This window comes from Pseudorca crassidens, chromosome 9 (assembly GCF_039906515.1).
Source record: "Pseudorca crassidens isolate mPseCra1 chromosome 9, mPseCra1.hap1, whole genome shotgun sequence".
NCBI classification, from domain to species: domain Eukaryota; kingdom Metazoa; phylum Chordata; class Mammalia; order Artiodactyla; family Delphinidae; genus Pseudorca; species Pseudorca crassidens.
This window is the reverse complement of record NC_090304.1, coordinates 1,113,331-1,128,838: the sequence shown is the minus strand read 5'-3', so window position 1 is coordinate 1,128,838 and position 15,508 is coordinate 1,113,331. Positions and strand designations below refer to the sequence as shown.

The following is a 15,508-nucleotide window of genomic DNA, read 5'->3' as shown; positions in this document are numbered from 1 at the left end:
TGGGGGACCCTCTGGCCCTGAAGGAGGGAGGCTGTGCTGGGGGGTGGCCAGGTGGGGCCTTTCCCCAGTAGCGGAGGGCTGGGCGAATCCCCCACGTGCTCCAGGGTCCTCGCGGCTCCCGCCAAGCGCCTCACCAGTGGTGGCAGTTCTTTTCCGAGGGCACCACAGAGCCCGGCCGGTAGGACTTGCCCTGGATGCGGCAGGGCAGTGGTGGGGTCGGGGTTGGGCATGAAGCTACACATCGCATCTGGTCCTCATCGAAGATGGGGGCCTCTGATGGGCACTTGGGGTAGCAGCCTGGGGACCAGAGAGGCCTGAGTCCCAGCCACACCAACTGCCCAGTGCCTCAGCCCCGCCTCGACTCAGCCCCCAGCCCTGGACCCCACCACGCCATGGGGAGCTTGAGGCTATGGCCGCAAAAGCACCCCGAGGGGTCAGGAGCCGCCCGGCCTGGATCCCCAGGACAAACCTTGGCCCCAACCACCGTCTCCCCAGCACGGCCCCGCCCAGACCAGCAGGGCAGCAGCGCACCTTCCAGGCCACGGACGTCGTGCAGGTACTGGCCGCGGGGGTTCCGGCAGGTCCTCAGGTAGGGGGCCCCGCAGGGCTGGTAGTGCCACTCACAGTGGCCCTTGGGGTTGTAGTAGTCGCAGAAGAGGGCTGCGGACAACGGGGGCGGGCTCAGGGCCAGGCGCTCGGCCCAGGGGGCCCCAGGTGGAGTGCCGCCCTTGCAAGGACGGCCCCGGGGGCTCCCCCGTAGCCCGGTCCTTGACCAAGTCCTGCGAGCTGTTCTGAAGACGCGTCCCTCCTCTGTGCCTCCCGGACGCGGCTTCAGAGGACATGGGCCTGGGATGCCCAGGGGCAAGGGGGGGCAGTGGGGAGGGGGGCTGGCTGGCTTGTCAGGGACGCCCACCCACTGCGGCCAGGCTCCATGGAGGGGGGGTGCTCTGCTGATTCCCTTCAAGCCCTTCCTCCCCTCGCACATTCAATACCACTCTTGTCACTCTCTGTGTCTCCGCCCCACCCCGACGGACACATCCGTGGGCACTCACGGCAGATGTCCGGGGTCCGCCAGGACACGCACACACCCGCTTCGTGGCAGGCCTGGGCGTAGGCGGCCACAGCCGTGCAGAAGCACTCACAGTCGCCCCCTGAGTCGCAGGCGCACGCATCGCTCACGCAGGCCTCGTAGTACCTGGCCGATTCCACCTACGGGAGAGAGGGGCTTCAGATGCCAAGGGACCCGCCATCCCTGTGGGCTCCGGGGAATCAGTGCAGCTGGTGTCGGCCTGGGCCGGTTTCCCCTGGAGCTCGTTGTCCCATGAGGCCAGCCAGACGGGTCCTCATGGCCACAGCTGGCCCTATAGGGCGGCAAAGAGCCACTGCTCCCATTTCTGTCCCTTCTTCCCCAGGTGCCTGGAGGAGCGCCCCGCGTACGTGGGCGTGGCAGGCGCTGAAGGTGGCGCTGTTGATGATGCTGCACTGCTTCTGGGCCCAGGACTTGCGGTACGGGTTGGCGGTGCAGGGGTCCCTGGGGGCCTGGGCGTCCGGGCAGGACGGGGAGAATTTCCAGCTGTTGCCGAACTCCAGCACGTCGCCCACCACGGACTGGCTCCGCGTGGTGAAGTCGTTGAGGGCGTTGTCGTCAAAGTTCCCGCACAGCCCGCAGACCCTCCCCTGTGGACGGACAGACGTAGAGACGGCGCAGGCTCAGGGCAAGCGCAGGAGGGGCCCTGCAACCTCACTCGCTCCCCCCCACCCCGGGGTCCTCAGGAAGAGCCCCACTGGGCTCTGAAGTCTCCAGGAGGGGAGGGCACAGGAGAAGCAGCCTAGTGGCTACGGAGTGTCCCCCAAAGACAGGCTCAGGTCCTGACCCGGGACCCACGAGTTGGCCCAAAGCGGAAGGAGGGTCTCTGCGGATGCAATCCAGTTAGGATGAGGGCATCCTGGACTGGAGTGGCTGATCCAGTGGCCGGCGTCCTTACAGGACGAGGGACACACACAGAGTGAAGACAGTAAAGGGACGTCGTATGCAGAGGTTGGGCTGACGGGGCGCCTGGGGCCACGGAAGCTGGAGGAGGCGGGAAGGATTCTCCCCTTGAGCCTCTGGAGGGAACGTGGCCCTGGGGCACCTGGTTGGACTTAGTGTCCAGACTGCGAGAGAAGGGCCACCAGTTAGGGATCGTTTCTTCCAGCAGCTGCAGGACCCGGACACGGCTGAGGGTCTCCTACTGTCACCTCCTCTCTGTCTCTCTGCCTCTCGGTTTCTGTCTGTCTGTCTCTCTGTCTCTCTACATCTCTCTGTGTCTCTCTGTCTGTCTCTCTGTCTCTCTATAACTCTCTGTGTCTCTCTGTTTTTCTATCATCTCTCTCTGTCTCTGTGTCTCTCTGTTTTTCTATCATCTCCTCTGTCTCTCCCCCACCCGCACCCCCGTCTCCGGCCGGCCCTTGGTCTGGGGTGAGGGCGTCGCCCTTCCTGGGCAGGGCCTCACCTTGAACTCGGGGCTGAGTGTGAGGAAGATGCTGGTCCCCTTGTCCCACAGCAACACCAGGCTGACATCCGTGTCTACCACCAGGTAGTTGCCCATCTGGCGAATGGAGAAGGGCGGCAGCTGCCCCTGTTCCTTCTCGATCACCTCCATGTTCCCGTCACTCAGCTTCAGCTCGTAGCTCTGCATGGGGCAGGACCAGCGAGTGTCTGGGTGAGGACCCTGGCTACCTGTCGAATGGGTCCATGGCCCTGCGGCCCCTGTCCCAGCTCGGCCATGGGAGCGCGGCCTTCCTGGGGGCTCCCCACCAAGGCCCCCACCCACTGCTCACCCCCAGGAAGATCTTGATGGCCTTGGAGCAGGTGGCCCCCGTGGTGCCACAGGGGACGTTCTCGGTGATGACATGGAAGCCGTCCTGGGCGCTGCCGTCCCCCCCACAGTGGTCCTAAGAAGGCCGGGATGGGACTGAGCGCGCACCGCGGGGCAGCACAGCAGGGTGCGGGGCGGCGGGAGGGCTCGGCAGCCACACACCTGAAGCAGCGTGTACTCGCAGCCCCCACTGAAGCTGTAGCGCTGCCCATCGAAGGTGCGGTAGTGGCCGTCGCCGTACACCGCGCAGGTGGCCGGGCAGGGCTGGTCTGTGCACTGCCACATCCTGCTCTTACAGGTGCTGGGCAGGGGCGGCAGGCATCAGGCCCAAACCTCCCTCCTGGAGACCCAGCTGCCTGCCTGGGCGGGGGCAGGACTTGCCGGCCGGGCTGTACCTCCCGCTGCAGGGAGCCCTCCCCAGGTGGGGTCCGAGCCCCTCCCCGTACCAGGTGTTGCAGCCCACCCGGATGACCTGGCCCGGCTTGTAGCTGGCTTCGTTGTGCACACAAGGGCAGTCGGACACGGGGATGCAGCCGCCGTCGCCAGTGGCCACCAGCCCGTGGGGACACACACAGCCGGGCACACACTGGGAGCTGTACTATGGGGGGGGAGCAGACACAGCTTAGTGGACCCCCAGGGCCTGCAGCGGGGCCACAGGGATACAGGACCAGCAGCTTGCGGGGAGGGGTCCCCTGGGGCCAGTGAGTGGGCTTCTCCACAGGTGCCCATGGGGGCCGAGCAGGTGTGGGGTTGTTGGAGGGGGGTCACTGGGGACACTTACACAGTCCATGTCCAGGGTGTGGCAGCTCTTCTGACAGCCAGCCCCAGCGGCCCCAGGCGTGGTATTGTGGCAGTCGAAGTAGACCATGGGTGGGGTACAGACTGGCGAGGGAGGGGCCATTCAGGGGACCCTGACGCCGCCTACCAGGCTCGCTTGAGGGACGTGTCTCCCGACGGCAGAATTTAGCCGCCCCGGGGTGAGCGTGTGAGTGCGTGGGCAGGGTGCCCACACTGCTGAGCCCAGAGACGCTGATTGACACCCAGCAGCCTCGCTGACTTGTGGGCATTTAACCCCGAGCTTAGGTAACTTTATGCAGAGATAACCGAGGGCCCCCTTCCCCACTCCGGGCTCACCTGGAGCTGGGGCATGGCCTCCAATGCAGGTCAGTGTGCCCTGGGTGCAGGTGCTGCAAGGAGAGAGTGGTCAGAGAGCCCCCCAGCCTCGCCCACGCCACCCACTCAGCAGGGGCTCTTACCAGACGACCCCCTGCTCGTGCGTCGACTCCCCATTGGGGACCACGGAGCCCCCATGGTAGCAGGGGCAGCTGGTGGCCGGCACACACTGGTCCGTATCATCCAGGAAGGTGCCGTCAGGGCAGGTGCAGCCGTCCACGGGGACGAAGCTGATGCTGCAGGTGACGTCCGCGTCACTCCGGGCCCGGCAGGTGGGCTGGCAGGTGCTGATGTTGTAGAGGTAGGTCAGTGACTGGGGGCAGGTGGTCATGGCCTTTGCTGCACGATGCCAGGAGGGGGTAGCACTCAGGACAGGGCCGGCCCCCCGGCTTCCCTGTTCCCGCCAAGCCCTTCGTCCTTGATGGGGTCCCGGGGCACTGGCCTGGGCGCTCCTTGGCCTCTGAGCCTGGTTGGGGGACGGGGGCCATGGGACATCCACCCTGGGACACTCACTGCACATGCCGTCCCGCCAGCCGCCAAGCAGCACGCCCCGGGCGGCGCAGGCCCGCACGTAGGAGGACAGGGCCGCGCACATGCAGTCCTCACTCTTCTCACAGTTGCACGTGTCAAACATGCAGTTCTGTGGGGGCATCAGGATGTCAGGGACACCAGGCCACACACGGTGAGCTTCCCCCATGCTGCTGCCGGAGCCCCTGCCTCCCCAGGACCCCTCCCCGAGCCTCACGGGGGTCCCACTAACGTGCACAGAGCATCTTGCCATCACGCCCCTGGGCTGGCGGGCGGGGGTGCTGGAAGGACCACAGCCCCTCATCTGTGTGACCCAGCGGTCCATCCCTGTGTCAGCCTTAGACACCAGTTTCTCATTTGCACCCTGGGGCCAGCAGGCTACTCACTCCCTGGGTGTAGCCCCTGTGCCTAGCATGGAGCTGGAGGAGAGGACGGACTCAGAACCACAGCAGTGGGTGAGTGAGTGAGTGAGTGATGAATGAGTGAGTAGATGAGTGAGTGGATGAATGAGTGAATGAATGAATGAGTGAATGGATGAGTGAGTGGATGAATGAGTGAGTGATGAATGAGTGATGAATGAATGAGTGAATGATGAATGAATGAGTGAATGATGAATGAATGAGTGGATGAGTGAGTGGATGAATGAGTGAGTGATGAATGAATGAGTGAATGAGTGAGTGGATGAGTGAGTGGATGAATGAGTGAGTGATGAATGAGTGATGAATGAATGAGTGATGAATGAGTGAATGAATGAGTGAGTGATGAATGAGTGAATGATGAATGAATGAGTGGATGAATGAGTGATGAATGAATGAGTGAATGAATGAGTGAGTGAGTGAATGAGTGAATGAGTGAGTGAATGGGGGTGGGAGAAACTGGAGACTGAGAGACCTGCTGGGCCCAGACGCTGCTGCCATGGCCCCTGGGACCCTGAGGGTGGCCGAGTGGTCCAAGGGCAGAGGCAGGTAGGTGGCATTACCGAGTAGTAGGCACTGGGGCTCACAGCAGCGTGACACCGGGTGAAGGGGCCGCGGGGGTCTGTCAGCCGCGAGCACCAGTGCTGAGCGTATTTCTCTGTGGACAGAGGAGGGGGGCGGTCAGCGAGGCTGGACGGCCACGTCAGGCGGGAGCTACATGGAGATGAGCAGCTTTCCTTTTAGCCGGAATCCCTCATGCTCCGTGTGAAGGAGTGCCAGGTGTCAGCAGACCTAGGCTGCTTCCCGAGCGCCCCGCGAGCCCGGTCCCCCAGGAGAGCAGGCAAGGAGGGTGGGCCTCCACTCCCCCCAGCACCCTGATCCTCTCCTCCCAGGGCTCACCGGCCAGAACAACGCATGTTGAGTCCGCCTGTTTACCAACCACCTGACGCCCCCTTCAGGCCGGGCCCCCAAGGAGCGCATGCTCAGACCTCTGGCCCAGGGGCCCCGGCACCAGGTTGGCCCGCGGGGCTGCTGGACACACACACCGTTCTCCACGCTGAGGGAGCAGGGGTCCTCCAAGCTGTTCTTGACGTTGGGGCAGGCGGCCTGGGTCTTCCAGGTGTTGGCGAAGGCGGCGGCCGTGCCCTCCACCACGCCGCTGATGGTCCGGAAGTCGTCGGCCTGGTTCTGGTTGAAGTTCCCGCACAGGCCTGGGGGCGGGGGTGGCGTGAGGCCCCTGTGTGCTGGGCTGCGGAGGGTGGGCTCGGGTGCTGGGTGGTGACCCTCTTACCGCAGGTCTGCCCCTGGAGCTGGGGCGCCAGCCTCACGAACACCTGCATGACGGGCACCAGCTGGATGTCCAGCTGCAGGCCCAGCTGGGTCTGGGCGATGATGAAGAAGGTGGAGGGTCTGAAGAGCGTGACGTTGGCTGCAGACACAGGGGACCAGGTCTCAGTGGGCGCGAGGGGCGGGGCTGTCAGGGGGTGGGGCTGTCAGGGGGCGGGGCTGTCAGGGGGCGGGGCAGGGAGGCGCCCTCACCTGCCGAGAGGGGCAGCTGGGTGTAGATCTGGTTCACAAACACCGCCCCGCTGGCCTTTACCACGAAGACCTGGAGAAGCACATGACAGGGCTCCCGATGGCCTCCCCAGGGCAGAGGAGGGCTGATGACCTGGCCCCCCATCCCCCAGGCTCAGCCTGCTCCGCTAAGCTTTCCGCGAGGACCGGACCGCTTTTTGGCGACGTGAAAACCAAAGAGATTTACTAAGGTAAAAAAGTCGACTTCAGCAGAGAAGCTTCCTGGCCTCGTGGGGGAGGTGTGGAGGCCCCTTGCCAGCCCCTGAGCTGTTCCCTTTGGGGACCGTCACTCAAAAGACCTACAAGAGGTGGAAGCAGGGAGGCAGTGGGCGGGTCCTCGGGCCATGCCTCGGCCACCTGCTGCCCATGTGGGGTCAAGGGCTCGGGCAGAGGTCGCTTGCCGTGAAGGACACCCCAACCCCAGGGTCTGCACGCACCATGTGCCCCCCGCCCAGGGTCAGCGTCAGGCTCTTCAGGCAGGTCTCGCTGTCGGTCAGTCCACACCTGCGCAGCTCGGCCAGCACGGTGAAGGCGCTGCTGTCACAGGGCTGGAAACACAGGTACTCACGCAAAGCGCAGCGCCCCCAGCCCGCCTCATCCTCTCCCCTCCCCACCATCCGTCCGCCCGCCCAGAGCTCGGGTGGTTTCCTGGAGGACTCGGCGTCGGGGATCCCAAGGTGGCCCCAAATGCGGCACCCACATGCAGCCCAGGCTGGGGAAGGACACGTGGACCCACGACCTGAAAGCCGCTCTGTCCGGGGAGGACCCTGGGGCCATGTACCTTGGCCAGCACGTAGCTGCAGTCCCCGTGTACCGTGTACTGCCTCTCGTCGAACGTGGAGAAGTGGGCACCGCCCAGCACCGAGCAGGTGCCCGGGCACTGCACCTCCTGGCATCTCCACCGGCCCCCAGCGCAGGTGCTGAGAGCAGGGAGCGCCCACGTGGGTGCTGGCCCCCGGGAGCAGCCCGCCCCCCCAAGACGGCAGGTAGACTTGCCCAGGCCTGCCTGCATCACCACATAGACTGGATCCCATCAGCGCCTGCCCAGAGAGCCACTGGCCTCCACCCGGGGACCCGCGTGGGAGAGGACAAGCCCCCAGAGGGGCCGGCCCGGGTGCATCTAGGGGGACCAGAAGGCAGGGGCCGTCCCTGGGCATCTCCGGGGAAGGGGAGGGCAGGGGCCCAGGGTCCTACCAGTTGGTGCAGTCTGTGGAGTAGCCGGTCCCTGGAGTGTAGGTGGCCCCGTTGTACACACAGGAGCACTGGGGCACCGGGATGCAGCCAGTGTGGCCGACGTCATCCAGCACCGTCCCTGCAGAGGCAGGCAGCCCACGTGGCAGGTGCCGGACTGTGCCTGCCATGTGGGTGTGTGGAGGGGACAGGCCCTCTGCCCACAGTGGCCCTGCCCTGGAGGGTTCCTCAGACCCAGGGGTCCAGGGACACCTCGGGCCACGTCAGAGGGGCCTTCCTTCCTGAGCACCTGCAATGCATCTGTGTGATTCTGGGGGGCCAGAGGGGGTGGGACTCCGGCTCACCCTCAGGGCAGAAGCAGCCGGCGACGCAGTGGTCCTCGCAGAGCTGGGAGTGCTCCAGGTTGGAGCAGGTGTCCACGCAGGGTGACCCGCACTCGCGATACTGCATGTTGAGGGGGCACGTCTGGGCTGCAGGGAGGAGATGGGGCACGTGTCACGCCCTGCCCCTGCCTCCGGCCCGAGAAGGGATGGCATGGCAGGGCCGGGGTCACACAGGGCACTCACGGCAGAGCTGGGGGCCCCGCCAGTCCAGGGGAAGCCCCCCGGCATGGGTGCACTGGCGGGAGTACTCAGCAAGGGTGTGACAGAGGCAGCTGGTGAGGTTGGCCTGGCCACAGTGGCAGAGATCTTGCCGGCAGGCATCCACGTAGCTGCTGGCGTCCACGAGGGCGGCGCAGTCCAAGAACGGCTCGCTGCTCAGCATCTCCTCGCAGATGCCCTGGGGCAAAGCCGGGGCACTCAGTCCAGGCTCTGGAACATCCCCTGGCTCACAGCCCCCTCCCCGGCTTGTCCCCGGGGCCGTGGGAGGCGGACGCCACCCCCGTTCACTCTGGGACTTACAAAACCGGTCAAGCAGTTCACGGGGGGCTCAGGGGCAGGGTCCTGACACTGCTCCGTGGGGCCGTCCATCTTCTGCAGATTCCCAAACTCGGTGGCGGTCAGCTTGATGTCTGACAGAGCACAACACCGGGCTCTTTGCAGGCTCCCAGCGGCCCTCGCTCGCGGCGACCGGGCTACGCCGGCCTTCCCCTTCCACACCGCCAGTTTAAGCGGCAGCTACACAGCACTTTCGGGGAGTCTGGAGATGAAATGAGGAATTCCCAGGCATTCGGGGCTGCAGGGCAGCGGGTTGAGGTCCGTTAACTGACGCTCCGCTGGCCCAGGGCTGGAGAGTGACCTGGGCCCCTGCCGGCCACTGCTGGGCACGCGGGCAGGCTTCCCCTAAGGGAGTCCCTTACGTATGGGCTCTGCATGGGGCTTCCTGGGCCTGACAGTGGGGGCCCTGGGATCGGGGCTGCAGCGGGTGTGGGTCACATAAAAGGCCACTGCCTGGCAAAGTCTCAAGGACCAAGAAGCAGAGACAAGGTCTGGATGGAGGCAGGTCTTCGATTTCAGAGGAGGGTGTGTGACGGGCACTGAGAACGGGAGGGCTCAGCGGGGGCTGCCCCACCGAGAGCGTGTGCTGGGTGGGATGGGGTGGGGGCAAGTGCACGTGAGCGCGCGCCGTGCGTCTGTATGTGCTGGGGCGTGCCCTAGTCTGTGCACATGCTCGTGGTGTAGGTGCGCGTGCATGCTGGACCTTGAGCGTGTGGGTCTGCATGCACGTGTGGGTGCGTGCACATGTGTTAAGACCGAGACCTCTGACTTGGCACCCTGGAAGGCAGGCTTCCAGGGAGCACAGAGCTGGAGCAGGCGACAGGGAGGGGAGCTCGCGCCCCGGGGCTTACTGTGGGAGAAGAACTCGTTGAAGACGGGGACGCCATTGAAGTCTCCGCAGAGCCCGCAGGTCTGGTTGGCGTACTTGGGGTCCAGCTCCAGCTGCAATGAGAGGACACATCAGACTCCAGCCGTGCCAGGGACAGCCCCGGACCAGAAGGACAGACGAGGTTCCCCAGGCTGGAGCAGCTGGGCCTTCTCACAGAGGACCCTCCCCATTTGCTCCACGCGGCTGGGACCCGGAGCAGGGGCTCTGTCCTGGAGGAAGCTACCCCCACACTCAGGGTCTCCATCAGGGGTGTGGACCCTGGGGCCCCGTTAGCATCTGGGCCCCATCCTCGCTGCCGGGGCCGGGGGTGTCTGGCTTTCCCACCCTCCTTCGCCCAGAGCCCCTTCCTCCCTCCCTGGAGAGGCTGTCAGGCTGGAGGCATGTGCCTGGTCCCCCGAGCCCGGCCCCCCGCCTCACCAGGAGGCTGTCATCCTGGTTCCACATGAAGACCAGGCCCAGCCTGGCCGCCACCTTCACGCCGCTGCTGCGTTGCTCAATGAGGACTCCGGAGCGGCTGAAGGGCAGCTGAATTCTGCGGAGAGAGGGCCCAGCTGAGGCGCCATAGGGCACGAGGGGACGGGCAACATAGATCTGGACTTCAGGCAGGGAGGGTCCCTTCAGTCACACGTATGACAGGGTCAACATGCCCACAAGAGCTTGGAGCTCTGGCATCAGAAGAACGAGGAAGGGGCCGCTTCCAGGGGCAGAGGGAGAGCCTGAGCCCCTGGGTGGGGCAGGGGGCCGAGCATGGGGGCCTGGGGGGCACCGCTCCGGGACCCACTCTTGGGACAACTGCACTTCCCTCCCCCGACGGCCCAGAAGCATGCTCGCTGTCCAGGGCCCAGACTCACGGGAGGCTGTTGACCAGGACGGAGCCCTTGGTCAGCTCGACGACCATGCCGTCAAGCTTCATGGTGACCCTGCTGGGCGCGGTGGCGTTGGGGCCGGGGCCGCGGCGGAGCTGGAGGTTGAAGTCCTCGTAGGCGGCACCGCAGTGCGCGGAGAAGACGTAGTTGCACAGCCCGGGGAAGCGGAAGACGTCGCCGTCGAAGGTCTTGTAGTGGAAGTCACCCCATGTGCTGCACACCCGCCCGCGGTGCGCCGCGTTCAGGGCTGTGGGCCAAACAGAGCAGGGCCTTTCCGAGGGCGCCGAGTCTGGGACACCCGGACGTCCCGAAACCTGGGCCCTTATCCACCTGGGAAGCTGCGGTCCCCCGGCCCGCCCCCCAGGTGTGACGAGGCAGAGCTCGGCCAACACGGCCCCCCGCCTGGCCTCTCGGGGTCTCACCTCGCACCAGGGGGGTGCTCCTCAGGGGCGGGTGGATGGTCACCCCGCGGAGGGAGTTGCCTGTGGAAACAGGGCGGGTGACGCACAGCCCTCACCCCCACTGCCCAGGCACAGCTCAGCCCCCACGAGAGGCTGTGGCGGCTCCGCGACTGCTCGGGTCTGCCAGACTCTAGATCCGGCTCCGGGTTCTGCTGTGTATATGGCCTCCCGGCCAGTGTGAACACCAAGGCCAGCGGGGACCACTGTGGGCTGAGAGCAGAGCACCCAGGGGCCCCAGCTCTCACACCCTGTGGCCCAGAATGCTGTTTGCACTGGGGCTTCCTTGCTCCCGGAATCTCAAAAATGCCTGAATCAATACCTGGAGACTGTCATGCAGAGTGAAGTAAGTCAGAAACAGAAAAACAAATATCGTATGTTAACACATATTCATGGAATCTAGAAAAAGGTACAGATGAACCAGTTTGCAAGGCAGAAATAGAGACACAGACGTAGAGAACAAACGTATGGACACCAAGCGGGGAAAGGGGGGTGGGATGAATTGGGAGATCGGGATGGACATATATACACTACTATGTATAAACTAGGTAATAACTGAGAAGCTGCTGGAGAGCACAGGGAACTCTGCTTCGCTTTGCTGTACAGTAGAAACTAACACAACATTGTAAAACTATACCCCAATTAAAACAAGGAACGAACGCATCAGCAGCTACGGGCAATCCCCTGGGTGCTGACGTCAGGCACAGGTGCGCCTCCCTGGGAGCCCCTTTTGGGGACATGCAAACTGAGGTGGCTGGGTCTGTCCCCGAGCCTCCCCTTGCTCTGGGGCGTCTGGCCGCGCTGTGGGCTGACCCTCACCTGCCCTGCCACCGCTGGAGTATCAGGTGTTAACTCCAGGGAGAAAGGGACATTCTGTGAGCTCCCAGGCAGCCTGTCACCCTGTCTCAGCCACGCCGGATAGGGATGGCAAGCAGCCTGCAGGGCCCAAGGCGGGTGACCCATGGCCCTTCAAGGGCTCTTTGACTGCTGGGGCGGGGGGGGGGGCTCTGACAGGTGGGGGGTCCACTCACCGCCAGGCCCCTGGGGGGCAGGAGGGAGGTCCGGGTACGCATAGCCGAGCTCTGCAGTGCTGTCCTGGGCCTGGCCTTTGGGAAGAGGAGAGGGCGCTGGGCCTGAGCCGGCCAAAGGACAGGCACGTCCCCTCAGAGGATGCACGGAGGGAGGGGCGGCAAGTCCAGATGGTGGGATTCTCTGTGCGGGTGGGGGCACTGGGAGGATCTCTTCCAGGCTGCCAAGCCTTGGAGGTCACCCGGGCCCACGGCTGGGCCACCACTCCCATGACCTCCCCTTCAGGCGGCCCCATGAGTATGTGGGGGTGTCCCCGGCCCCATGAGCATGTGGGGTGACCCCGGCTGGTCTCTCCAGGGGCCAGTCCTTTGTTCACTGTTCATTCATGCCCACCGAGTGTCCACCAGGGCCCAGCCGCTGGGCCCCTGCTCGGGACGTAGGGGGACAGGCAGGCAGCCCCGTCCAGGAGCATCTGCCGAGGGAGCAGACAGTAAAGCCGCGGGTCTGCGGCAGCTGGTCCAGAGCAACCGGAGCTCTGCGGGAAAATTCAGAGCCTGTTGGGGATCTGGGACCAAGAGCGGAGACAGCTGCACCCAAAATGGGGTGCTCGGGTCACTGCACAGGTCGGGGCCCAGCACCGTGGAGGTCAGGTAGGCAGGGCCCAGGGACGGGCAGTGTTGGCCTGGAGGCCACCCCAAGAACCTCATTTCTGGGGTCCTCAGAGGCCGTTCCCAAGGTGCAGAATGTCACCAGACACAGGCTTGCCATGATCCCGCACAGAGCTGGCATGGCAGGGGGTTGCCCAGCCCCCCGCCCAGAAGGGGAGGCCAGCCCTCCTCTGGATGGGGGCTGACCCAGGGAGCACTGCCTCACTCACTGGTGTGCTGGCCCCATTTCTCAGATCACCTGGGACAACCTGGACTCATCCTTGCCATGTGTCCAGGGAACATCCAGTGGGGCAGCCTTGCCCTGAGTACTCAAGGGAGAGCTTCCCAGTTCTGAGACTGTCTGGCGGCAGCGGGAGACTGGGCACCGGGATGTGTGGGCCGTCTGGGGCAGTGGGGACCTTGGGTAACACGGCATGTTCCCCAAGCTGCCATTCCAGGAGCCTGGGAGCCCCCCCTCACCCATCCAGGGCCCTGCTATCCCCTGGGAAGCAGAGGAGGGAGATGCAGGCCCATATGGGAAGGGGCCTCCGAGGACCGTGGGGCCTGTGAGCTGCCCTCATCACACCCTCCACCTCGGACTGAGCCCACCACAGAGAAACAGACAGGGAAAGCGAGCTGCTGGACCGGGGATTCACGGTGCGGGGTGGGGGGGGGTGGTGTCCCAGGCAGGTGGGCAGCTCTGCCAGGCTGGGCCAGGAGTTCGAGAGTCTGCTCAGACCAGGCTTGGCAGGGGGCAGAGGGCAGAGAACAGCAGAGACCCACGTGTGGATGAGATCCTGCAGCCAGGGGCTCATAGATGCTGGGCTGCTCCCAGCCCTAACCCCCACGTGGACCCCACAGCCCCCAAGAACCCCTCCCCAGCCCCACAAGCTGGAAGAGCAACTCACGAATGCACTCAGCTTGACCAGAGCCCAGGACAAGGCCTCAGAGCTGCCTGCTGGATTTGGGGATTTGGGGGGGGGGCACAGGGGCCATGGTCAGGGCCAGCCTGGGAAAGCCAGCACGAACCTTATCTGTGTGCTGGGCACAGGCCAGAGTGAGGCCCAGGGCCCAGAGCAGGGCCAGCTTCCTCCGGCCGACACCCATGGTGTGTGGGGGGAGAAGTCCCCAGGGTGGCCTCTTAGGAGGGCTCTGCGTCTGCAGGAGCCTTTTGTAGTCCCAGAGCTGGCTCTAGCCCCACGGGCCTCACGTGGGAGGGTGGGGCAGGGCCTGTGGTTCCCCTCACCCAGATAAACAGTGGGCACTGGCTACGGGCTGGCCGGCAGCTGAAGACAGGCAGGGATGGGTGTGTCTGCCAGGTGGGACGTGGTCCCTGAGGGTCCCCCAGTCCTGGCCTCAGGCATCCTCCACCACGCCCCTGCCCCTGGACCTTCCCCGGGCACTCTCCCTTGCCGCCGGACCCCTGAGTTCCTGGCACCTGGAGTGGCCACTGGCATCTTCCCTGCTGCCGGGGCTGCTGTGGCCAGCCCCACCCTCACTGGAGAAGGGCTCAGGGCACGGCACCCCCAGTGACAGGACCCCGCCCCACAGTGCAGCCCCCAGACCAGCACTGCCTGGGAGCCTGGCTGTGCTCCAGCTGGGTGGGTGACCCCAGGCCAGCTCCAGTCACAAGTGGGCCTGTGGCCTTGGGGGCAGGGATGGCTGAGTTCACTGCGCTGGAGAGATGCCGACTGAACGAGCCCAGAAACTGGCCCAGTGGTCTTGGCCCTGATGGGCTCTGGTTGAGAAAGCGCCCTGGTGTGATGGACACGCAGCCTCAGACAGTGGGCCTATCAGGGAGCCAGGCGCTGCAGCTGGACTTCCGTCCCAGGGGTCCACACACCCCCCCCAAGGCTGGGGGCTCCACTGCCACAGGTGAGCCCAGCCAGGAGGCTCTACCTGGGGCGGAGTGGCAGCAAGGTGAGCAAGGTCCCCACCATGCTGGGACGGGGGCTGGGGCCAGGGGGCTCCCGGGAGCTGCTCTCAGCTTTGCTTCTGCCTCACTTGGGGCCTGTCCCAAGCTCCTGCTGGTCACCTGGTTTTTGGCCCCTGAGCCATCCCCTCCTCATGCCCTGGTACCTGGTAGAAAGAATGCCTCCCATGTAACAGGAGAGTGGGGGAGGGACATGGTGGGTGAGTGAGTGAGTGAACGAGTGAGTGTGTAAGAGTGAGTGAATGAGTGAGTGAATGAATGAGGAATGAATGAGTGAGTGAGTGAATGAATGAGTGGGTGAATGAGTGAATGAACGAGTGAATGAGTGAATGAACGAGTGAATGAATGAGTGAGTGAGTGAAAGAGTGAGTGAATGAACGAGTGAATGAATGAACGAGTGAATGAATGAACGAGTGTGTGAATGGACGAGTGAGTGAATGAGTGAATGAATGAACGGATGAATGAGTGAGTCACTGAATGAACGAGTGAGTGAATGAGTGAGTGAACGAATGAGCGAGTGAGTGAATGAATGAATGAACGAGTGAGTAATGAACGAGTGAGCGAATGACTGAATGAACAAGTGAATGAATGAATGAACAAGTGAATGAATGAACGAGTGAATGAATGAATGAGCGAGTGAGTGAATGAATGAGTGAGAGAGTGAATGAATGAGTGAATGAGTGAGTGAGCGAATGAGTGAGTGAGTGAGTGAACAAGTGAGTGAGTGAATGAGTGAATGAATGAATGAATGAATGAGTCCACGAATGAACGAGTGAATGAACGAGTGAGTGAATGAGTGAGTGAGTGAATGAACGAGTGAATGAATGAACGAGTGAATGAATGAATGAGTGAATGAACGAGTGAGTGAATGAATGAGCGAGTGAGTGAGTGAATGAGTGAATGAACGAGTGAATGAATGAATGAGTGAGTGAGTGAATGAATGACTGAGTGGGTGGGTGGGCGGGTGATCACATAGCAGGGGGCGTGGATGCCGGTTGAAGGGAGCT

The 15,508-nt window shown here is 63.9% G+C and overlaps 1 protein-coding gene across 1 annotated transcript in view; it reads right to left on the bottom strand.

The window, feature by feature from the left end:
* The window catches only part of MUC5B (mucin 5B, oligomeric mucus/gel-forming), an 80,146-nt gene extending 66,471 nt beyond the window's left edge, over positions 1 to 13,675 (bottom strand). The window contains exons 1-15 of the mRNA XM_067751783.1: positions 13,598 to 13,675; positions 11,924 to 11,993; positions 10,857 to 10,916; positions 10,420 to 10,681; positions 9,986 to 10,100; positions 9,531 to 9,621; positions 8,644 to 8,753; positions 8,308 to 8,521; positions 8,086 to 8,211; positions 7,745 to 7,862; positions 7,332 to 7,470; positions 6,988 to 7,098; positions 6,515 to 6,584; positions 6,267 to 6,404; positions 6,022 to 6,186 (exon numbers count right to left, since the gene is read on the bottom strand). Coding sequence (XP_067607884.1) covers positions 6,022 to 6,186; positions 6,267 to 6,404; positions 6,515 to 6,584; positions 6,988 to 7,098; positions 7,332 to 7,470; positions 7,745 to 7,862; positions 8,086 to 8,211; positions 8,308 to 8,521; positions 8,644 to 8,753; positions 9,531 to 9,621; positions 9,986 to 10,100; positions 10,420 to 10,681; positions 10,857 to 10,916; positions 11,924 to 11,993; positions 13,598 to 13,675 — 1,867 coding nt within the window. The remainder of the gene's footprint in view (positions 1 to 6,021; positions 6,187 to 6,266; positions 6,405 to 6,514; positions 6,585 to 6,987; positions 7,099 to 7,331; positions 7,471 to 7,744; positions 7,863 to 8,085; positions 8,212 to 8,307; positions 8,522 to 8,643; positions 8,754 to 9,530; positions 9,622 to 9,985; positions 10,101 to 10,419; positions 10,682 to 10,856; positions 10,917 to 11,923; positions 11,994 to 13,597) is intronic.
* Between the last annotated feature and the right edge of the window lie 1,833 nt (positions 13,676 to 15,508).